The sequence below is a fragment of the Oncorhynchus mykiss genome, chromosome 12, assembly GCF_013265735.2.
Source record: "Oncorhynchus mykiss isolate Arlee chromosome 12, USDA_OmykA_1.1, whole genome shotgun sequence".
NCBI classification, from domain to species: Eukaryota; Metazoa; Chordata; class Actinopteri; order Salmoniformes; family Salmonidae; genus Oncorhynchus; species Oncorhynchus mykiss.
Window position 1 is genome coordinate 7,141,397 of NC_048576.1, and position 23,794 is coordinate 7,165,190.

A 23,794-nucleotide genomic window follows, 5' to 3' on the forward strand; every position below is an offset into this window, starting at 1 on the left:
TAAACATGCGCATGGTAGCTAGCAACGTAGGTTGCACTGTTACTCCTCACAGTTACAGACAGGGCAGGTCACAGGGAAGATTGAATACAACAAACAGCAGGGACAATAAGCGATCTCAGCTTCAATGGCTAACCACGTTGCGGGCTGCGTTCAAGCCCTCAAGAAAACCCCTCTAGCTTGATATGCAGCTAGCTAGCAGCTAAGCTAGCTGCAACGCCAAATAGCTCCTCAGACCCATCCTTGGTCGGCAGGATCACCGGACAGCGACTAACAGTCCCTGCAATTGATGCCAACTGCATCACGGGATCCAAACTAAAACGTTTGCTAGCTACTAAGAGCTTTCAAAACAACAAACTTTTCAAAACAACAAAACCGAGCTCTTCCTCGTTCCACGTTCAACAGGATGTGACGTGTTTGATTGAGGGGAACAGTGTGACCTTCATGTCTTAAATTAATGATGGACTGTCGTTTCTATTTGCTTATTTGAGCTCTTCTTGCCATGATATGGACTTGGTATTTGACCAGATAGGGCTATCTTCTGTATACCACCCCTACCATGTCGCAACACAACTGACTGTCTCAAACGCATTAAGAAGGAAATAAGTTCCACAAATTAACCTTTAACAAGGCACACCTGTTAATTGAATTGCATTCCAGGTGACTACCTCATGAAGCTGGTTGAGAGAATGCCAAGAGTGCAAAGAAAGCTGTCATCAAGGCAAAGGGTGGCTACTTTGAGGAATCTCAAATATAAAATATATTTTGATTTGCTGAACACTTTTTTTTAGTTAATACATGATTCTATATATGTTATTTAATAGTTTTGATTATTCTTATATTTAGTTTGTTTTTAGTCCTGTCCTTCTTCTACCCTCAACCTCTCCCATCTATTACTGATGTCCATCCTCTACCCTCAACCTCTCCCCTCTATTTCTGATGTCCTTCCTCTACCCTCAACCCCCCCCCCCCCCACCCACCCCCCAGGCCTTATTGCTTAATTAAAACGCCCATTAAGACAAAGATTTATGCGGCTGTTACTCCCTGTTATTATCTATGCATAGCCACTTTAATAACTCTACCTACATGTACCCTATTACCGCAATGACCTTAACTAACCGGTGCCCTCTGCACATTGACTCTGTACCAGTGACCCTCCTGTATATAGTCTAGCCATTGCTATTTTACTGCTGCTTTTTAACTACTTGTTACTTTTATTTCTTATTCTTGTCTTTTTTAAACTGCATCGTTGATTAGGGGCTTGTAAGTAAGCATTTCACTGTTGTATTCGGCGCACGTGACTAATAAAAGTTTGATTTGAAATAACGTAATAATGATCACCATTAAATCAAAATATATTGACAATTCACTGCAATATATTCCAAACTGTACCGCTGTAATTTTGAACATGGAGGTCATTTGATTGAACAGTGACGGGGAAGAGGTAGGCTCTCTTCTATGCATAACGATGTGAATGAACAACTCGTCACAGTGGAAGACCTGCAGACGGTCTTGAAGCCTTGTTTTATACCTCGGTGCGTCGAGCCGCTCTGACGTGAAAAACGCATGGAATATTTCCTGTTGGCCAACACATTTGCCGCTGTGCTGGGGAGGGTTTCCACTAGTGGATATATCGTTAAAATATATATATATATTTGTTTGATACTTATTTAATGTTAGGCATAACGTTAGCAGTGTGGTTTAGATTATGTTTTTAGGTTTAAAAATCAAATTTTAAGATGAGAAATGTGAGAAATGAGACTTTGTGGTAACTAGTGACGACTGTGTTGGAGCTTGTTATCTACGAACCAACTATAAAGGCGTTACCGGTAAGTTTATAACACGTTTGCTAATGTTTAAATGATTTACTTAATAGTTTACAAGCAGGTAAAAACAGACAAGAGTACGACAACAACAAAAAGATGACGTTAAACGTTTTTTGTTTTACAGTCAGCGAGTACAAACTTTTTGGCGTGTTGTTTTTATTTATTTATTTGATTCAGCTTGTTACTAGTCAGATAAACACATGTGTTCTTTACGATCAGTTTATAGTAGTGTAACTTAGTTTTCTTATTTTAACTTGTCAGATATCCATCTAACTTTACAACATGTTAGTTTGTTTGACAGAATGACTTCCGGACAAGGTGACCTTATCTTTTCTCCGGAGTCAACCATCACCTCCTTGTTGGCTAGCTCCGGACACCTGAGAGGCACCTTAAGGGACAACTCACCGGCTCTCACCGGCATCAGATACCGGGACCGCGACTATGAATCGGCTACTGAGGCCCTGGAAGCCTACATTGCAGACTTTGACAGAAGCCTGCACACTTCTGAAACTTCTACCGGGAGTCTGCAACTCCAGAAAAACCGGATAAGTTCTGCTCTGCCCAGAACCGAGTTCAGGAATAAAGATGGTAAAGATTTAGGTTTTTGTCATCGATTATGAAATGCTTAACTTTTATTTGTCCAAGCTGTTTGAATATGGAGATAAAACATAATACTTTTATCAAGTGGTACTTGGATCTTAATTCATGTACAATAATTAACCACTTTGATTGTATACGTATCATATATATATGTATACGTCTTGTCCATGGTTCCCAGTTCTTAGAGAGAGACTAACAGACAGGGAGCTGGACTTCCTGAATCTTCCCGTGGGTTCTGGTCACCGTGGAGACTGCATCAGCCTGACCACCGACGATCTGTTGGTGCTCCCCTGTGATGGTTCCCTACCCGTGACTCGCACCTCTGCCTTCCTCACCCAGTCTGGGGACTACCCCCTGGGGCAGAGCTCCTACTCTAACTCCTGGTCCTCTAGGAGGCCTAGGCCTAACAGCAGCTCTCATATTAAACGCTGCCTGCACTACTCTTCCCCTCACAACACTCCTCACAAGCTGTACCAGTCCAGAGCTAGAACTCAAGCAGAGGAAACCCAAAAGACAGATCCCTTCACAGGCCCCAGAGTGAAGGGGAGCTTACGGCCCCAGCCCCAGCATGGTCTCTACCACCAGACCACAGACTCCCCTGGTCCTTTCTCCTCCCACCACGATTACCCTCGCTGGCTGACCAGCCAAAAGTCTGAGATGGATTTCTCTGGGGTCACCAGCGTTCCTGACCTGAAGTACCCCGCCTGGCTCCAGGAGTGTGACAATGTTCCCAAAGACATTCCCACCACTAAAATAGACTTCTCAGAGTCTCATAAGAAGACACAGCATAGGGGCTGGGGCCCGACCCAGACCGTGCCTCCCTCCCCTAGACCTCCCTCCTGGCTGGGCGAGCTGGAGGCTTCCTATGAGGAGCTAAAGGAAGGACAGCAGGATAGTAACGGCGGCCATCTTGAGGATGTCTCTGGTTCTGATGATGACAGGCAACAACTTCTCAGAGGAGAGGCTGATCACAGGACACTGAGGGAGTTTAGACTACGGTTTGCAGAGCGGCTAGCTTTCGCTGCAGAGGGAGAACGGAGCACTGATTTCGACGAGCTCTTCAGAGGTATAATAAACATTCTGCGTGTCTAAACAACACCCAGGGCTTGTGTTCATTTGTCCAGACTTAGTCCTCAGTTTACAGTTACACTGGTATTTTCATGTATTGCATAAGAGCTGTCCACTGTGTTTTCTTCACAGGTGATAAGATCGAGAGTTTGATCTTGAAGGCAGAGAAGGTCCTTAACTCACCTTCACTAGGCCTGACCAGCCAGCTGCAGAAGGACATGGGACACAGCCCTGGTGGCTCAGAGGATGTCCTAGAGGCCGATCGCTCTTGGGACAACCCTGCCATCACATTGTGAGTGCTAGTCAAAAGTGGTGACATGTACGAAAACAAAACGAAGATTAAGCACGATACATTACAAATATTAAGTAGGATATGTTTTTTTTTTTAGAATCTACTTTTAGTAAACTCAACTATTATTGAGCTATAATTTCACAGAAGGCGTTGCTAAATTCTCTGCTTCTCTCCCTCTGCAGTAAATCTCCAGTACCTGTAGAGGGAGCAGAAGACACACTGATCACCACAGAGATTTTGAGAGACAGGAAAGACGAGGTCTGTACAAAATGCTCCTTGATCAGATGATTCCTTAGTCCATGTAAAGTTTTAACGAAGACTTCTGATTTGAGAGATGGATATGTTGTACCTCAGAGCCATGAACTTGAATCCTAACTCCCCCATCTTCCATGTTGTGACTGTGCAGGCTGCCTCAGGCTCATGTTCGTCGGGCTACAGCAGCAGGAAACACCCTGGTCCGGTGGAGGCCCTCAAACAGATGCTGTTTAGCCTTCAAGCCGTGGAGCAACAAGTCAGTCTGGAGAATGAAAAGGAAGTAACCGCGGAGAATGGAACAGAAAAGGAAGTAACCTCGGAGAATGGTTCAACACCAACGTTGGAGGACGGCACACAACCACAGATGATAATGGTACTGAGAATGAGATGAATGATGTGTAGACTTCTAACTAATCTGGTTTCTAGTTAGGAATAAAAAAAATGTTCCTGACATAACTGATGTGAACCAGAGCAGTGATACCATTGTCTGAATTACAGAGGTCCGATGACTATGACACTGCACTCGGTGGACAATCATTGAAGAGGTACAATACTGACACAAATAGATGCATTTGGAATAAGACAGTAGACTAAATGTATATTTTATTTTAAAGACCCATGATAGTCTGTCACATAAAATCCCTTAAATAACGATCTTGTTTTGTTTTAGGGCCTTGCATCACCTTGGGAGATTGAAGAGTCTAGTTGAAGACTCAGCTGGCCGGGAAGGCCACATCACAGGAAGGGAAATACTTGTAGAAGACCAGCCATTATCTTCCTAAGAGGACTTGCATCGGTGTGTTGGTTACGTGAAAATGGTCTGAAAAGCAGAATGTCTAGGTCTTGATTTGGACACTGAACATGGAGGGGCCAAACCAGTAAAATCTCAATGACGGGGGGGAATTTCAGTGTCTTGATTATTCAAACAATATTATTTATTTATTATTCGAACAGCACAATAATAGTCTGCCATTGAACTACTCTTAATAGCCTAGTGTTTGTGTTGTATATAACAGTTTATACTTTATATCTCAAGTGCACATAACATCTTGTGAATTCAGTAACGCCTTATAAGGCAGTAAGATCTCACAGAACCTGTTTTAATAAAGTGAACGTTCACAAAAAAACATGCTTGTTTAGTTGTCTGTTTTTATATCGTGACTTTTAAGAGAATCCACAACGGTAGGAAACCGATTTGTCTGATGAATCATTTAATTTTGCATCGAGTGAAGTTAATTCTAAAGACTAGTTTCATGGCGAGCGGAACACGATTTGTTATGCAGTGTGTTTACCAGACTTGGATGTCCAGGTAACTCATTAAAGTAAAAGTTAGGGATCCGGGCCAGTACCCACAAAACATCTGTTTTAGTGTCAGGTCCCAACTGATCCCAGATCAGCACTCATACTGTTCAGACTTCTCCAGTGGTCAGCCTAATAATGTGAGAGGAAGTGCATGAAGATCACACCGGGATACTCTGACACGTCATTACTCACGCCAGCTACGTATGTAGCTAACTTCTCTGCGTTGGCTTCCATATGCTGTAAGTTTGGATGATTCCAATGTTCTGAGATCTATTGCCCATATTTGGGTCTAGTGAAGTATAACTCTTATTCCATTGGTTGTTGAATTTAGAATCCAGTTGATTTTTATCCCCGACACTAAAAAAGATCCATAAAGACAGGAGAAAACACACTGATACAGGACTATCTACAAATTATTTATTGTCACAATCCACACATACATGATTAAACAAACAGCCCTTGATCAGGAGTTGTGGTACTGCGTCAAAACTGAGAAAAGCCAGAAATGGTTCCACTTCTGCATGGTTTCGGCCTTGGATAGGTGCATTGGCCTCTCAAAGTTTCAAATTCTCACAACAACCAGTTCAGATTTTATAGCCACAACTTCTCTACTACAACAAATATAGCATGGTCTCTCACATGGACTGAACACCACTTGCAGGTAAGGAATGAGTTGGATTTGATTCTAATTGTTAATATCCTATTATGATTTCCCAAAGCCCTGTTTCATCCATGATATGTTGTTGACTGCCTTAGGTCAATACAAAGTATTACAATTATTTAAGACGAACGCTACTGTAGAATACATCGGCTTCAATAGTGTGATGCTGCATTAAAATGCTTCCCTCCAATGAGGAACCCTCCCTAGAGGCCTTTACATTTCGACCAATCAGGATTTCTGTGCCAGTAAAGTGCTGAGTTTGATCTTTCCGTCCATGGATGCGGTGAGGCAGGTGCCACAGTCCATGGCAGAGCACCAGTCCACTGTGACCACAGGGGCCTTGTGGCCCCCCAACGGTAGAACCTTCTCCAGACCACTATCACTGGAGCTGTTCAGCTGGTGAAGACAAGAGACACACACACACACAAAGACTTAGTCAGGGCAACAGCAAAAAAAAAAACTCCCTTGCACTCACACTTGTCGATAGCTACTTTTAAAATCGAGGAAAAATGCATTTACTATGACTACGTCTTAAAGATGGAATCCCCATTGACGGAAGTCCCTGGTAACCCCAGGAACATTTGTTATTGTTTTGTTCCTGAAAGGAGGAGGAGCCTCTAAGCTGCTCTTTCCAGCATGCAGTGATGTGTGATGATGTCAGAGGGAAAACAAGCTTGTTGTTTCGAAGTATCGTCCCGTTGTTGTTGTTGTTGTTGTTGTTGTCAATCTCACAACAACAACGTGGCAGTTTCACCACTCTGTATTCCAGCTTTAAGATGGACTAAGTCGCTCTGGATAAGAGTGTTCTGCTAAATGACTTATGTAAATGTTGTGTTGGTGCTATACTTATTACTACACACAGATATTCTGCTTATTGTGTGAGTGGGAGAGGAGAGGCTCCACTGGCCCGTCACTAAAACACATCTCCTGCATGACATCCAGTCTTAATGAGATCTGTTCACTTCTCAGCAGAGACTATAATATATATATATATATATATATATATATATAAATAACGGGTCACAGCTTCAGGAGCAACTGATGTTCCGTTCCATTACTCGTGGTGTTAAATTCATGTGGTAGTCGACAAATAATAGGTTTCACTCTCAATGCAGGATATTTTCGTATTAGTGATGGGTGAACAGCCACACACACACACACACACACACACACACACACACACACACACACACACACACACACACAATAGCCTTCCACTTAGCCTCCATTTTGAGCGATCCTGCGAGCTGTATGTACAGTGGGAGTGTTGTCCTAATTCAACTTTGAGCGAGGCGTAGTGCCTTTTCAGCCCTGTAGTTGGCCCTCCAAACTAAGCGAATCGAGTTGCTGACTTCCTACCGAGTGATACTCAAAACTCCCATGAAGCAATGCGACCCAAGGCTCAAAAATAGGATACCACTGATCTAGCATATGCTCCGAACACTAACAGACGTCAGAAAAATGTTGTAACAGAAAAATAAACCTGGTTAAAACTGTACATACAGTAAGTTTATATGTATTTTTTTTTTTTGCATTTGTGAAATTATTTTGATGTGATATGGAGGTGAAAAGGTGTTATGTTTCTATAATCATATCGTACATTGAGAATCGACTGACGTTTTGATGCCTGTTTTGGCTGTCCGTGCCAGTCTCCCTCTAAACATAACATATAAGGCCATTGGATGTTAAGGAATAACATCTCAAGTAAAAAAAATAATAAAAAGCTCGCCTAGCTGTTTTAAAAAAAAAAATCTCAATATCAAATCATTTCTAGGTAACAATTACCTTACTGTTAATTACAATGCTTCTTAGCAAAGAGACATTTCTCAAAGCAAGAAATTTGCTAGGACCGTTTTTACCAAAACTCTTTTCAAACAGCCCTTACACTGAAAGAGCATTATCGTAATTTTTAAAAAACAATTTCACAGTATTATTCCAAACTCATAGTAGAAATATTTATTAGGTACACCCATCTAGTACCAGGTCGGACCCCACATTTGCCTCCAGAACAGCTTGCATTCTTTGGGGAATGGAAACGTTGCTCAATTGGTATCAAGGGACCTAATGCATGCCAGGAAAACATTCCCCACACCATCACACCACCACCGCCATCAATCAGCCTGTACTGTTGACACCAGTCAGGATGAGGCCACTGTATGCCAAATCCTGACTCTGCCATCAGCAAGACACAACAGGAACTGCGATTCGTCGGACCAGGTCATGTTTTTCCTCTCCTCAATGGTCCAGTGTTGGTGATGCCCACTGGAGCCTCTCGTTCTTGTTGTTAGCTGATAGGAACCCCGGTGTGGTCGTCTGCTGCAAATAGCCAATCCGTGACGAGGATGAGTTGTACTGCACCGATATTTGGGATCTACCTGCGCCTTCATTGCTGAGCTGACTCCAGCAGCGGCTTCGTCGTCAAGTTCGGCTCCTTTCCCTCTCTCTGGACCGGACGGGGCTCTGCCTGCTGTGGGAGGTCTGGACCTGACAGGGCTCTGCCTGCTGTGGGAGGTCTGGACCTGACAGGGCTCTGCCTGCTGTGGGAGGTCTGGACCTGACGGGGCTCTGCCTGCTGTGGGAGGTCTGGACCTGACGGGGCTCTGCCTGCTGTGGGAGGTCTGGACCTGACGGGGCTCTGCCTGCTGTGGGAGGTCTGGACCTGACGGGGCTCTGCCTGCTGTGGGAGGTCTGGATCTGACGGGGCTCTGCCTGCTGTGAGAGGTCTGGACCTGACGGGGCTCTGCCTACTGTGGGAGGTCTGGATCTGACGGGGCTCTGCCTGCTGTGGGAGGTCTGGACCTGACGGGACTCTGCCTGCTGTGGGAGGTCTGGACCTGATGGGGCTCTGCCTGCTGTGGGAGGTCTGGACCTGACAGGGCGCTGGCGGCCTATGCTATCCTGCATCTCATGGGCCCATGAAAGGTGTGAGGGGCAGGAATGGGCGGACTTCTCCTTCCCCGGCCGTTCAATGGTGAGAAATGCCTCAGTCCCTGGAGCAAAAACGTGGTGCTACACAGGAGCCCGAGCTGCTCCCAAACATTATAAACCTACATCAGGAAATGTAGTCGATCATAGTTAATGTGTGATTCAATGACATTATGAAGGGCAGCACAGAACAGCTGAAGATGGATTTTAAACAACTGATTGGGTCTCTGCTTGACACCAACAAACACCCCATAATATCTGTCCCTCTGTCCTCCCTAAATGGTGTGGCATTGAACGGTTCAGCAGACTGTTATCCCTCCATAACTGGCTACCAGACTATCGCAGCTCTGTGGATGGAACATTTAGTGACCATTTTGATACCTTCTGGAAACAAAGCTTGTTTTATAAGGAGGATGGGATCCACCCAAATGATTTGGGTTCCTAGATCCTTTCACAGCATTTAAAAGGAGGATGGGATCCACCCAAATCATTTGGGTTCCTGGATCCTTTCACAGCATTATAAGGAGGATGGGATCCACCCAAATCATTTGGGTTCCTGGATCCTTTCACAGCATTATAAGGCTGCGTTGAGACAGTGACTTATCAATGACCTAAACCCAGCTCAGTTAATCCCTACCATTGTGTCGCTGAGTTGCAATAATGCTTCAGCAAATGTACATTATCCCAGGGGTGTTGGAAGACACAATGTAAGTAATCTAATTTATGTCCCTCTAACTGCCCTGAATGCCTCTGCTGATCCCACAGCTATTGTATGCAGTAATCATGTGCCCAAGAACCTGACTTACACTGTTAGCACTGAGGCGGTGTGCCCAAGCAGGAAGTCCACTGTTAGCACTGAGGCGGTTTGCCCTAGCAGGAAGTCCACTGAGGCGGTTTGCCCAAGCAGGAAGTCCACTGAGGCGGTTTGCCCAAGCAGGAAGTCCACTGTTAGCACTGAGGCGGTTTGCCCTAGCAGGAAGTCCACTGAGGCGGTTTGCCCAAGCAGGAAGTCCACTGTTAGCACTGAGGCGGTTTGCCCTAGCAGGAAGTCCACTGTTAGCACTGAGGCGGTTTGCCCAAGCAGGAAGTCCACTGTTAGCACTGAGGCGGTTTGCCCTAGCAGGAAGTCCACTGTTAGCACTGAGGCGGTGTGCCCAAGCAGGAAGTCCACTGTTAGCACTGAGGCGGTTTGCCCAAGCAGGAAGTCCACTGTTAGCACTGAGGCGGTTTGCCCAAGCAGGAAGTCCACTGTTAGCACTGAGGCTTTAACATGAGTAAAGCCAGGGCTACAACAAAACATTGTGAAACATCTGGGGAGGTTTGAGAGCTACTGCTCTAAAACAGCCTTACCTTAGGTTTAATTAAACATTTCCTAATTTTTTGTCCTAAATGACACCCTATTCCTTACATAGTACGCTACTACACCTATGGGCCCTGGTCAAAAGTAGTGCACTATATAGGAAACTGGTGCCATTTGGGACACATTAAAACTAGGAAAACGGTTCATAAAAAAACAACCTCGAAGCAGCCTTACCCTGTAGATGAGCCCTCCGTTGTTGGAGCAAGTGAGGACATGTTGTCCCTCGGAGTCGAAGGCGAACAGCCGTCCTCGTGGCACCTGGACCTGCTTGTACCCACTGTAGCCAGACAGGACAAAGGGCCCCGTGGCATCCTGGGGCAGGGAGTTCTCTGACTGCTTCACTCCACATCGGTGAATGTTCCACTGGATAAACTGGAACAGACGTAATACAGAGCAGGGGGTTATGGGTTAAATACAGACGTGATTACAGGGACCTGACTACTATGTTACTGATACAGAGCAGGGGGTTATGGGTTAAATACAGACGTAATTACAGGGACCTGACTACTATGTTACTGATACAGAGCAGGGGGTTATGGGTTAAATGCGGAAGACACATTTCAGTTGAAATGCATTCGGTTGTACCACTGACTAGGTTTCCCAGCCCTTCTGTCTGTGTTACTATTATACTACTGTTACTACTACTCACTACCATGTTACTACTGTCTCACTACCATGTTACTACAGTCAACTACCATGTTACTACAGTATACTACCATGTTACTACTGTCTCACTACCATGTTACTACCATGTTACTACAGTATACTACCATGTTACTACAGTATACTACCATGTTACTACTGTCTCACTACCATGTTACTACCATGTTACTACCGTCTACTACCATGTTACTACCATGTTACTACAGTCTACTACCATGTTACTACCATGTTACTACAGTCTCACTACCATGTTACTACAGTCTACTACCATGTTACTACCATGTTACTACAGTCTACTACCATGTTACTACCATGTAACTACAGTCTCACTACCATGTTACTACAGTCTACTACCATGTTACTACAGTCTACTACCATGTTACTACAGTCTACTACCATGTTACTACAGTCTACTACCATGTTACTACCATGTTACTACAGTTTACTACCATGTTACTACCATGTTACTACAGTCTACTACCATGTTACTACCATGTTACTACAGTCTACTACCATGTTACTACCATGTTACTACAGTCTACCATGTTACTACTGTCTCACTACCATGTTACGACAGTCAACTACCATGTTACTACAGTCTCACTACCATGTTACTACAGTCTACTACCATGTTACTACAGTCTACTACCATGTTACTACTGTCTCACTACCATGTTACCACCATGTTACTACAGTCTCACTACCATGTTACTACAGTCTACTACCATGTTACTACAGTATACTACCATTTTACTACAGTCTCACTACCATGTTACTACCATGTTACTACATTCTCACTACCATGTTACTACAGACAACTACCATGTTACTACAGTCAACTACCATGTTACTACAGTCTACTACCATGTTACTACCATGTTACTACAGTCTACTACCATGTTACTACCATGTTACTACAGTCTACTACCATGTTACTACAGTCTCACTACCATGTTACTACCATGTTACTACAGTCTACTACCATGTTACTACCATGTTACTACAGTCTCACTACCATGTTACTACCATGTTACTACAGTCTACTACCATGTTACTACCATGTTACTACAGTCTACTACCATGTTACTACAGTCTACTACCATGTTACTACCATGTTACTACAGTCTACTACCATGTTACTACAGTCTACTACCATGTTACTACAGTCTACTACCATGTTACTACCATGTTACTACAGTCTACTACCATGTTACTACTGTCTCACTACCATGCTACTACTGTCTCACTACCATGTTACTACAGTCAACTACCATGTTACTACAGTATACTACCATGTTACTACTGTCTCACTACCATGTTACTACCATGTTACTACCATGTTGGCCGGTGTGTTTACGGACATATTCAATCAATCCCTATACCAGTCTGCTGTTCCCACATGCTTCAAGAGGGCCACCATTGTTCCTGTTCCCAAGAAAGCTAAGGTAACTGAGCTAAACGACTACCGCCCCGTAGCACTCACTTCCGTCATCATGAAGTGCTTTGAGAGACTAGTCAAGGACCATATCACCTCCACCCTACCTGACACCCTAGACCCACTCCAATTTGCTTACCGCCCAAATAGGTCCACAGACGATGCAATCTCAACCACACTGCACACTGCCCTAACCCATCTGGACAAGAGGAATACCTATGTGAGAATGCTGTTCATTGACTACAGCTCGGCATTCAACACCATAGTACCCTCCAAGTTCGTCATCAAGCTCGAGACCCTGGGTCTCGACCCCGCCCTGTGTAACTGGGTACTGGACTTCCTGACGGGCCGCCCCCAGGTGGTGAGGGTAGGCAACAACATCTCCTCCCCGCTGATCCTCAACACTGGGGCCCCACAAGGGTGCGTTCTGAGCCCTCTCCTGTACTCCCTGTTCACCCACGATTGCGTGGCCACACACGCCTCCAACTCAATCATCAAGTTTGCGGACGACACAACAGTGGTAGGCTTGATTACCAACAACGACGAGACGGCCTACAGGGAGGAGGTGAGGGCCCTCGGAGTGTGGTGTCAGGAAAATAACCTCACACTCAACGTCAACAAAACTAAGGAGATGATTGTGGACTTCAGGAAACAGCAGAGGGAACACCCCCCTATCCACATCGATGGAACAGTAGTGGAGAGGGTAGCAAGTTTTAAGTTCCTCGGCATACACATCACAGACAAACTGAATTGGTCCACTCACACAGACAGCATTGTGAAGAAGGCGCAGCAGCGCCTCTTCAACCTCAGGAGGCTGAAGAAATTCGGCTTGTCACCAAAAGCACTCACAAACTTCTACAGATGCACAATCGAGAGCATCCTGGCGGGCTGTATCACCGCCTGGTACGGCAACTGCTCCGCCCTCAACCGTAAGGCTCTCCAGAGGGTAGTGAGGTCTGCACAACGCATCACCGGGGGCAAACTACCTGCCCTCCAGGACACCTACACCACCCGATGTCACAGGAAGGCCATTCTATCTCAAGGCCATCAGACTGTTAAACAGCCACCACTAACATTGAGTGGCTGCTGCCAACACACTGACACTGACTCAACTCCAGCCACTTTAATAATGGGAATTGATGGGAAATGATGTAAATATATCACTAGCCACTTTAAACAATGCTACCTTATATAATGTTACTTACCCTACATTATTCATCTCATATGCATAAGTATATACTGTACTCTATATCATCGACTGTATCCTTATGTAATACATGTATCACTAGCCACTTTAACTATGCCACTTTGTTTACATACTCATCTCATATGTATATACTGTACTCAATACCATCTACTGTATCTTGCCTATGCTGCTCTGTACCATCACTCATTCATATATCCTTATGTACATATTCTTTATCCCCTTACACTGTGTACAAGACAGTAGTTTTGGAATTGTTAGTTAGATTACTTGTTGGTTATTACTGCATTGTCGGAACTTGAAGCACAAGCATTTCGCTACACTCGCATTAACATCTGCTAACCATGTGTATGTGACAAATAAAATTTGATTTGATTTGATTTTGATGTTACTACAGTATACTACCATGTTACTACAGTATACTACCATGTTACTACAATATACTACCATGTTACTACCATGTTACTACTGTCTCACTACCATGCTACTACTGTCTCACTACCACGTTACTACCGTGTTAGTAGCATGTTACTACCGCGTTACTACTGTGTTAGTAGCATGTTACTACCGTATTAGTAGCATGTTACTACCGTGTTAGTAGCATGTTACTACCACGTTACTACCGTGTTAGTAGCATGTTACTACCGCGTTACTACCGTGTTAGTAGCATGTTACTACCGTGTTAGTAGCATGTTACTACCGTGTTAGTAGCATGTTACTACCGTGTTAGTAGCATGTTACTACCGTGATACTACCGTGTTAGTAGCATGTTACTACCGTGTTAGTAGCATGTTACTACCGTGTTAGTAGCATGTTACTACCGTGTTAGTAGCATGTTACTACCGCGATACTACCGTGTTAGTAGCATGTTACTACCGTGTTAGTAGCATTTTACTACCGTGTTAGTAGCATGTTACTACCGTGTTAGTAGCATGTTACTACCGTGTTAGTAGCATGTTACTACCGTGTTAGTAGCATGTTACTACCGTGTTAGTAGCATGTTACTACCACGTTACTACCGTGTTAGTAGCATGTTACTACTGTCTTGCGACCTGAATTCAGTTACCTTGCCGTCCTCTCCGATACTGAACACTGTATTCTCATCATAGCTGAACTCAACACTGTACACCTCCCCATCGTGGGCCCTCCAGCTCATAGCGCAGTCATAACGCTGCATGTCTGGAAAATAGAGAAACACATGTTATAACAGCTCATAGCGTAGTCGTAACGCTGCATGTCTGGAAAATAGAGAAGCACATGTTATAACAGCTCATAGCACAGTCTTAATGCTGCATGTCTGGAAAATAGAGAAACACATGTTATAACAGCTCATAGCGCAGTCATAATGCTGCATGTCTAGAGAGAATAGGGAGATAAGCACATGTTATAACAGCTCATAGCACAGTCATAGCCCTGCATGTCTGGAAAATAGAGAAACACATGTTATAACAGCTCATAGCACAGTCTTAATGCTGCATGTCTGGAAAATAGAGAGACATGTTGTAACAGCTCATAGTACAATCATAGCGCTGGATGTCTGAAGAGGAGGAGCGGTAAGAACATGTTATAACCACTCATAGCACAGCCATAGCGATGCATGTCTGAAGGACTGAGAGAAAAGAGAGGCACATGTTAACACGCATAGAAATATAATTATTAGATCAGCACTCTCCACTGAAGTCAGGTTTCATTCAAGTAATTCTATATTCACAGCCTCCTCTTCACTCAGAGACCTCATTGCAGTCAGCTATGTCAACTCCGAGATCTAGTTATTAGTGCCTGCAGTATGTCAAGCGTTATAGCGCATTATGAAGAGACTATTCATCCCACATCTATCTACTATCACCTCAAATCAAATCTCCACGAAGAGCAAAAGTCAACAAAAAATGAGTGAGAGTTTACCGAACAGTCTAATTACTCCATCGGCAGCGCCAGTTACCAGCAGGTTTCCGTTGTGGTTGAAGGCTGTACAGTTGATGGCTACAGGACCAGGCTCCAGAGAGAACTGAAGCTGAGGACAATAGGATAGGACATGGAGATACCACATGGTTCAGTGAGGGGAAAGACAGGAACGAGGCTACAGGGCTTTAACTTCAGACGGGTAGAGTATACATGTAACAGATTTAGATAATATATAGTACATATCTAGAAATTGTATCTATAATATAATATTTAATAATATTAAATAATATGAATAATCAAATAATATTTTCGACAATGTTTTAGCAAAATAAAGTTCCTGATCTTAGAAAAATACTATCAAGTTGCCCCCTTCAACTTTAAACTATAACTGCAAGCAACACTGGAGAATGACAAAAATACCATCATAGTACACGTGTTTTGAGTGACATAGTACACGTGTTTTGAGTGACATAGTACACGTGTTTTGAGTGACATAGTACACGTGTTTTGAGTGACATAGTACACGTGTTTTGAGTGACATAGTACACGTGTTTTGAGTGACATAGTACACGTGTTTTGAGTGACATAGTACACGTGTTTTGAGTGACATAGTACACGTGTTTTGAGTGACATAGTACACGTGTTTTGAGTGACATAGTACACGTGTTTTGAGTGACATAGTACACATGTTTTGAGTGACATAGTACACGTGTTTGGGTGACATAGTACACGTGTTTTGAGTGACATAGTACACGTGTTTTGAGTGACATAGTACACGTGTTTTGAGTGACATAGTACACGTGTTTTGAGTGACATAGTACACGTGTTTGGGTGACATAGTACACGTGTTTTGAGTGACATAGTACACGTGTTTGGGTGACATAGTACATGTGTTTTGAGTGACATTGTACACGTGTTTTGGTGACGTGTTTCCTACAGTAGTACCTGCTGTTTGACGGTCTTGGTGTCCCAGAGCAGCAGCTGTCCAGAGACAGAGAGGTGATTGGGGAGCCGTGGTACCGTCTCTGTCACACTCCCAGAGCGCCCAGGCCCAGCGTGTGCTGCTGCAGAACACACAAAGGACGTCCCGCTGGGGCTGCAGGCCAGGGACAGGATCCTACACAACACCACGCAGGGACAGGAGACACCAGACAGATCAGTCAGTACAGTAATACCTTTCATTATTAAACCTCTTCAGGAACAGGACAGGAGACACCAGACAGACCAGTCAGTACAGTAAAACCTTTCATTATTAAACCTCTTCAGGGACAGGACAGGAGACACCAGACAGATCAGTCAGTACAGTAATACCTTTCATTATTAAACCTCTTCAGGAACAGGACAGGAGACACCAGACAGATCAGTCAGTACAGTAAAACCTTTCATTATTAAACCTCTTCAGGGACAGGACAGGAGACACCAGACAGATCCGTCAGTACAGTAAAACCTTTCATTATTAAACCTCTTCAGGAACAGGACAGGAGACACCAGACAGATCAGTCAGTACAGTAATACCTTTCATTATTAAACCTCTTCAGGAACAGGACAGGAGACACCAGACAGATCAGTCAGTACAGTAAAACCTTTCATTATTAAACCTCTTCAGGAGACACCAGACAGATCAGTCAGTACAGTAATACCTTTCATTATTAAACCTCTTCAGGAACAGGACAGGAGACACCAGACAGACCAGTCAGTACAGTAATACCTTTCATTATTAAACCTCTTCAGGGACAGGACAGGAGACACCAGACAGATCCGTCAGTACAGTAATACCTTACATAATTAAACCTCTTCAGGAGACACCAGACAGATCCGTCAGTACAGTAATACCTTACATAATTAAACCTCTTCAGGAGACACCAGACCGATTAAGATGGAGAATCTCCATAGAATTGTTGTTGTTGTTGCCCAGGACTAGGCTTAATCTGTGTCTGGGAATCCACCCCACTCCTGATGAGACATGGAGACTTCTGCTACAGATATCCATTATTCCAACCGTGGCTGCTGCTGGGTCAAATCGCTCTGGATAAGAGACACTTAGCTTACCGTGAATGAGTCTCGTCTATGGTCATCTCATACAGGTTCTTCTTAGCATTAGTGTCGTATAGCCGCACCGTACCCACACCACTGCCCAGCAACAGCTATAAAGAAAAGGGACGCAAACCAAAAACCGTATTACTGATGGGGGGGGGGGGGGGGGGGGGGGTTCCACTTTCCCACCTCACCCTACAAACAGTCAGAGAACAGGGTGCTGAGGACTGAGGAGGCCATAACTACCTCCTGTAAACATAGACCTGGTCGGATTGTGTTCGTCAGGCACCCAATGAGAAGTAAAAACAGACTGAAACAGGAAGGGACAACTGGGGCTTGTCCAATAAGAAATGTTTGTTTAGGATGTACCCTAATGAACATAGCCCTGATGTGCTGTGTTGAGGTCAGAGGTCATACCAGTCTGTCAGGCTCCCACTCCAGAGAGAGAGGTCAGAGCCCCCTTGTGTGGCCGTAATGCCCCCTAAAAATATCTGTGCCTTGTGGCCAAAGTGGCCGTTGTGCCCTTGGGTTGAACATAATTATAATACTTCCATTCTTCCGGCTGCCAATCGCCATGCTCCGAAGCTCCCACTCACATGACTCTCTCAGATATCTGAATTCTTATTAGCCAATGCCTGTCACATGATCGGGTCCTTCTCAAGTCGGCTACTAGTGTAGACAGACACATCGGGGTACAACCCAGCGGGTCCTTACGCTTCGATCACGCCGACAGGGTCGTTGTGCAAAACGGTACGCAGCGTCAGCTGGATATGTTTACAACAACAGTTCAACATTCACCTTCTGCTACCGTTACCGTGTTATAGAGATGACATAGAGGTGTTATAGAGGTGACATAGAGGTGTTATAGAGGTGTTATAGAGGTATCGTTGTGCAAAACGGTACGCAGCGTCAGCTGGATATGTTTACAACAACAGTTCAACATTCACCTTCTGCTACCGTTTCTGTCAAGCCGTCTACAGCACACAGTTTGACGTATTACGTTTGATAAACCCAACGTCCTCACCACACGGAACGCACTGCAACTGTCTCTGCAACGCAATGCTGTAAGGAAAAAGCAGCGTTTCATTGGAAAGGGATGTACTTCTGGTGGACCAGAATCGTTCTGCGTGAGAAATAAATATTCCTAAAATACTCTGAGACAGGTTTGGGACAGGTGTCGGACAGGTAGGACAGGTGTAGGACAGGTGAAACAGGTGTGGGACAGGTGGGACAGGTGTGGGACAGGTAGGACAGGTGTGGGACAGGTATGACAGGTGTGGGACAGGTAGGACAGGTGTGTGACAGGTGGGACAGGTGAGACAGGTGTGGGACAGGTAAGACAGGTGTGGGACAGGTAGGACAGCTGTGGGACAGGTATAACAGGTGTGGGACAGGTGAGACAGGTGTGTGACAGGTGGGACAGGTGAGACAGGTGTGGGACAGGTGGGACAGGTGTGGGACAGGTAGGACAGGTGTGGGACAGGTATGACAGGTGTGGGACAGGTGTGACAGGTGTGTGACAGGTGGGACAGGTGAGACAGGTGTGGGACAGGTGTGACAGGTGTGGGACAGGTGTGACAGGTGTGTGACAGGTGAGACAGGTGTGGGACAGGTGTGACAGGTGTGGGACAGGTGTGACAGGTGGGACAGGTGTGGGACAGGTGGGACAGGTGTGGGACAGGTGGGACAGGTGTGGGACAGGTGTGGGACAGGTGGGACAGGTGTGGGACAGGTGGGACAGGTATGGGACAGGTAGGACAGGTGTGGGACAGGTATGACAGGTGTGGGACAGGTGTGACAGGTGTGTGACAGGTGGGACAGGTGTGACAGGTGTGGGACAGGTGTGACAGGTGTGGGACAGGTGTGACAGGTGTGTGACAGGTGGGACAGGTGTGGGACAGGTGTGACAGGTGTGGGACAGGTGTGACAGGTGTGTGACAGGTGAGACAGGTGTGGGACAGGTGTGACAGGTGTGGGACAGGTATGACAGGTGTGGGACAGGTGTGACAGGTGTGTGACAGGTGGGACAGGTGTGACAGGTGTGGGACAGGTGTGACAGGTGTGGGACAGGTTTGACAGGTGTGTGACAGGTGAGACAGGTGTGGGACAGGTGTGACAGGTGTGGGACAGGTATGACAGGTGTGGGACAGGTGTGACAGGTGTGTGACAGGTGGGACAGGTGTGACAGGTGTGGGACAGGTGGGACAGCTGTGGGACAGGTAGGACAGGTGTGAGACAGGTAGGACAGGTGTGACAGGTGTGGGACAGGTAGGACAGGTGTGGGACAGGTAGGACAGCTGTGGGACAATAAAATCACAAATGAAGGCAACCGCTCCACATTAGAAATAAAACGTTTAAAAGCAATGAGGCTGATGGAAAATATCAGAACGTTTAGCTTTTAAAATGTTGATAAACTATACTAGGCTATTTCTACACATTTATACGAGGCAAGCGAAGCACACAAGGCAGTAGTAGGCTGTAAGCAGGAACGTTCCAGAACGCGTAGGTTGTTAATATGACTATGACTTGTGTCTTTGGCTGCTGGACAACAAAAGAAAGTTGAAAACATGAGAGCTGGTTTCAATGACATAGGAGGAAGTGTTTATAAAATAATCGCCATTTTAATATATTCCTGTGTTCGGAACAACGTAAGATTTTTACCCCCCCCCCCAAAAAAAAATCACGCCCAGATTTTTTAAACAATTAGGTTTAAGGTTAAATAGTTTCCAAAATGTTGACTGCCTCCGTTCAGATGGCGATGTTGTGGTGATGTTGCGGCTCACAACACATAACAGCACCTCAAGTATGACAGAATCGAGCTTTCAGACTGTAATATTAATGATCCTACATTATATTTGTTAAACATGACTGGCGTTGAGCCTATACACAAACTGTAGCCAATACAATAGGCTGTCCACCTACACTTCAACATGTAGGATCATTATTTATGGACGTTTACATACACTTATATTTTTCTTAACAGAATAGCTACTGTTTTTGGCTTTCAAATCAATTTAATTTGCTATTTGGGTTATGGCCTTGGTGCCCTATCAGAGGGCCGTGGTGCCCTAGCAGGTACCCTTGGTGCCCTATCAGAGGGCCGTGGTGCCCTAGCTGATACCCTTGGTGCCCTAGCAGAGGCCCCTTGGTGCCCTAGCAGAGGCCCCTTGTTGCCCTAGCAGAGGCCCCTTGGTGCCCTAGCAGAGGCCCTTTGGTGCCCTAGCAGAGGCCCCTTGGTGCCCTAGCAGAGGCCCCTTGGTGCCCTGGCAGATACCCCTTGGTGCCCTAGCAGAAGGCCTTGGTGCCCTAGCAGAAGGCCTTGGTACCCTAGCAGATACCCTTGGTGCCTTAGCAGATACCCTTGGTGCCCTAGCAGAGGCCCCTTGGTGCCCTGGAAAGATGATTGGCTACCTCTTGAAGGCCAAATGGCCTTGCCCCCTAAAAAAAAAATATTCTAGGCCTAGTTGAGGTCAGAGGTCATACCAGTCTGTCGGGCTTGGTGGCCCACTCCAGGGACAGCAGAGGGGACTTGGACATGATGGTGGCCTTGGTCTGCATGATGGGGTTGAAGGACCACACCTTGATGACCCCGTCCACGTCCAAACTGGCTACCCTCCTCCCTGAGCAGTCCACCCTGGGACCGGAGACAGGAGACACAGTGAACGTACACGACGGAGCTGAACCTCATTAACACCCTTTTCAGAACATTGAACCGTACCGTGTTGTGTCTTTTATTTGACTGAGAACACATTCTCATTTTACTACAAAGACCTAGGGAGTAGTTACAAGGATGAATGAGCCAATTGTAAGCTGGGGATGATTAGGCGATCGTGGTGGTTTGAGGGGCCAGATTTAGAATTTAGACAGGACACCGGGGTTAACACCCCTACTCTTACGATAAGTGCCGTGGGATCTTTAATGACCTCAGAGAGTCAGGACACCCTTTTAACGCCCCATCCGAAAGACAGCACCCTTACACAGGGCAATGTCCCCAATCACTGCCCTGGGGCATTGGGATATATATATATTTTAAAACGAGAGGAAAGAGTGTCTCCTACTGGCCCTCCAACACCACTTCCAACTCGGATAGTTTATATTCACATTGTCCTTTCCAGCATGGTTCCATGGCCAGGGCAGTACAGCTTTGTTACTATGGTGGATGTGTAACCAGGGCAGTACAGCTCTGTTACTATGGTGGATGTGTAACCAGGGCAGTACAGCTTTGTTACTATGGTGGATGTGTAACCAGGGCAGTACAGCTCTGTTACTATGGTGGATGTGTAACCAGGGCAGTACAGCTCTGTTACTATGGTGGATGTGTAACCAGGGCAGTACAGCTCTGTTACTATGGTGGATGTGTAACCAGGGCAGTACAGCTCTGTTACTATGGTGGATGTGTAACCAGGGCAGTACAGCTCTGTTACTATGGTGGATGTGTAACCAGGGTAGTACAGCTCTGTTACTATGGTGGATGTGTAACCAGGGTAGTACAGCTCTGTTACTATGGTGGATATGTAACCAGGGTAGTACAGCTCTGTTACTATGGTGGATGTGTAACCAGAGTAGTACAGCTCTGTTACTATGGTGGATGTGTAACCAGGGCAGTACAGATCTGTTACTATGGTGTATGTGTAACCAGGGCAGTACAGCTCTGTTACTATGGTGGATATGTAACCAGGGCAGTACAGCTCTGTTACTATGGTGGATGTGTAACCAGGGCAGTACAGCTCTGTTACTATGGTGGATGTGTAACCAGGGCAGTACAGCTCTGTTACTATGGTGGATGTGTAACCAGGGCAGTACAGCTCTGTTACTATGGTGGATGTGTAACCAGGGCAGTACAGCTCTGTTACTATGGTGGATGTGTAACCAGGGTAGTACAGCTCTGTTACTATGGTGGATATGTAACCAGGGTAGTACAGCTCTGTTACTATGGTGGATATGTAACTAGGGTAGTACAGCTCTGTTACTATGGTGGATGTGTAACCAGGGTAGTACAGCTCTGTTACTATGGTGGATGTGTAACCAGGGCAGTACAGATCTGTTACTATGGTGTATGTGTAACCAGGGCAGTACAGCTCTGTTACTATGGTGGATATGTAACCAGGGCAGTACAGCTCTGTTACTATGGTGGATGTGTAACCAGGGCAGTACAGCTCTGTTACTATGGTGGATGTGTAACCAGGGCAGTACAGCTCTGTTACTATGGTGGATGTGTAACCAGGGCAGTACAGCTCTGTTACTATGGTGGATGTGTAACCAGGGCAGTACAGCTCTGTTACTATGGTGGATGTGTATCCAGGGCAGTACAGCTCTGTTACTATGGTGGATGTGTAACCAGGGCAGTACAGCTCTGTTACTATGGTGGATGTGTAACCAGGGCAGTACAGCTCTGTTACTATGGTGGATGTGTAACCAGGGCAGTACAGCTCTGTTACTATGGTGGATGTGTAACCAGGGCAGTACAGCTCTGTTACTATGGTGGATGTGTAACCAGGGCAGTACAGCTCTGTTACTATGGTGGATGTGTAACCAGGGCAGTACAGCTCTGTTACTATGGTGGATGTGTAACCAGGGCAGTACAGCTCTGTTACTATGGTGGATGTGTAACCAGGGCAGTACAGCTCTGTTACTATGGTGGATGTGTAACCAGGGCAGTACAGCTCTGTTACTATGGTGGATGTGTAACCAGGGCAGTACAGCTCTGTTACTATGGTGGATGTGTAACCAGGGCAGTACAGCTCTGTTACTATGGTGGATGTGTAACCAGGGCAGTACAGCTCTGTTACTATGGTGGATGTGTAACCAGGGCAGTACAGCTCTGTTACTATGGTGGATGTGTAACCAGGGCAGTACAGCTCTGTTACTATGGTGGATGTGTAACCAGGGCAGTACAGCTCTGTTACTATGGTGGATGTGTAACCAGGGCAGTACAGCTCTGTTACTATGGTGGATGTGTAACCAGGGCAGTACAGATCTGTTTGGCTCAGTAAGGAGAACAGATATCTAACACTGGAAAGTGTACTCAGTATATCCCGGTGATCAATATGTCTGATTACTCAGTATATCCCGGTGATCAATATGTCTGATTACTCAGTATATCCCGGTGATCAATATGTCTGATTACTCAGTATATCCCGGTGATCAATATGTCTGATTACTCAGTATATCCCGGTGATCAATATGTCTGATTACTCAGTATATCCCGGCGATCAATATGTCTGATTACTCAGTATATCCCGGTGATCAATATGTCTGATTACTCAGTAT

The 23,794-nt window shown here is 45.4% G+C and overlaps 2 protein-coding genes across 4 annotated transcripts in view; one reads left to right on the forward strand and one right to left on the reverse strand.

The window, feature by feature from the left end:
- Positions 1-1,480: 1,480 nt before the first annotated feature.
- c12h18orf54 (chromosome 12 C18orf54 homolog) lies at positions 1,481-5,182 on the forward strand. Its single transcript, XM_021622563.2, is given in 9 exon segments — positions 1,481-1,826; positions 2,113-2,411; positions 2,602-3,489; positions 3,624-3,783; positions 3,966-4,041; positions 4,190-4,411; positions 4,537-4,583; positions 4,709-4,760; positions 4,762-5,182. Coding segments are annotated over 8 exon segments (1,767 nt in total). The 5' UTR covers positions 1,481-1,826; positions 2,113-2,125; the 3' UTR covers positions 4,798-5,182.
- A 555-nt stretch (positions 5,183-5,737) lies between these two features.
- wdr91 (WD repeat domain 91) overlaps positions 5,738-23,794 on the reverse strand; it is a 35,200-nt gene continuing 17,143 nt past the window's right edge. For all 3 annotated transcript variants that reach the window (XM_036936780.1, XM_036936782.1, XM_036936781.1), the window contains exons 10-16: positions 21,008-21,158; positions 17,540-17,634; positions 16,436-16,607; positions 15,491-15,599; positions 14,655-14,767; positions 10,461-10,658; positions 5,738-6,397 (exon numbers count right to left, since the gene is read on the reverse strand). In XM_036936780.1, the coding sequence (XP_036792675.1) occupies positions 6,230-6,397; positions 10,461-10,658; positions 14,655-14,767; positions 15,491-15,599; positions 16,436-16,607; positions 17,540-17,634; positions 21,008-21,158 (1,006 nt within the window). In that variant the 3' untranslated portion in view covers positions 5,738-6,229. The remainder of the gene's footprint in view (positions 6,398-10,460; positions 10,659-14,654; positions 14,768-15,490; positions 15,600-16,435; positions 16,608-17,539; positions 17,635-21,007; positions 21,159-23,794) is intronic.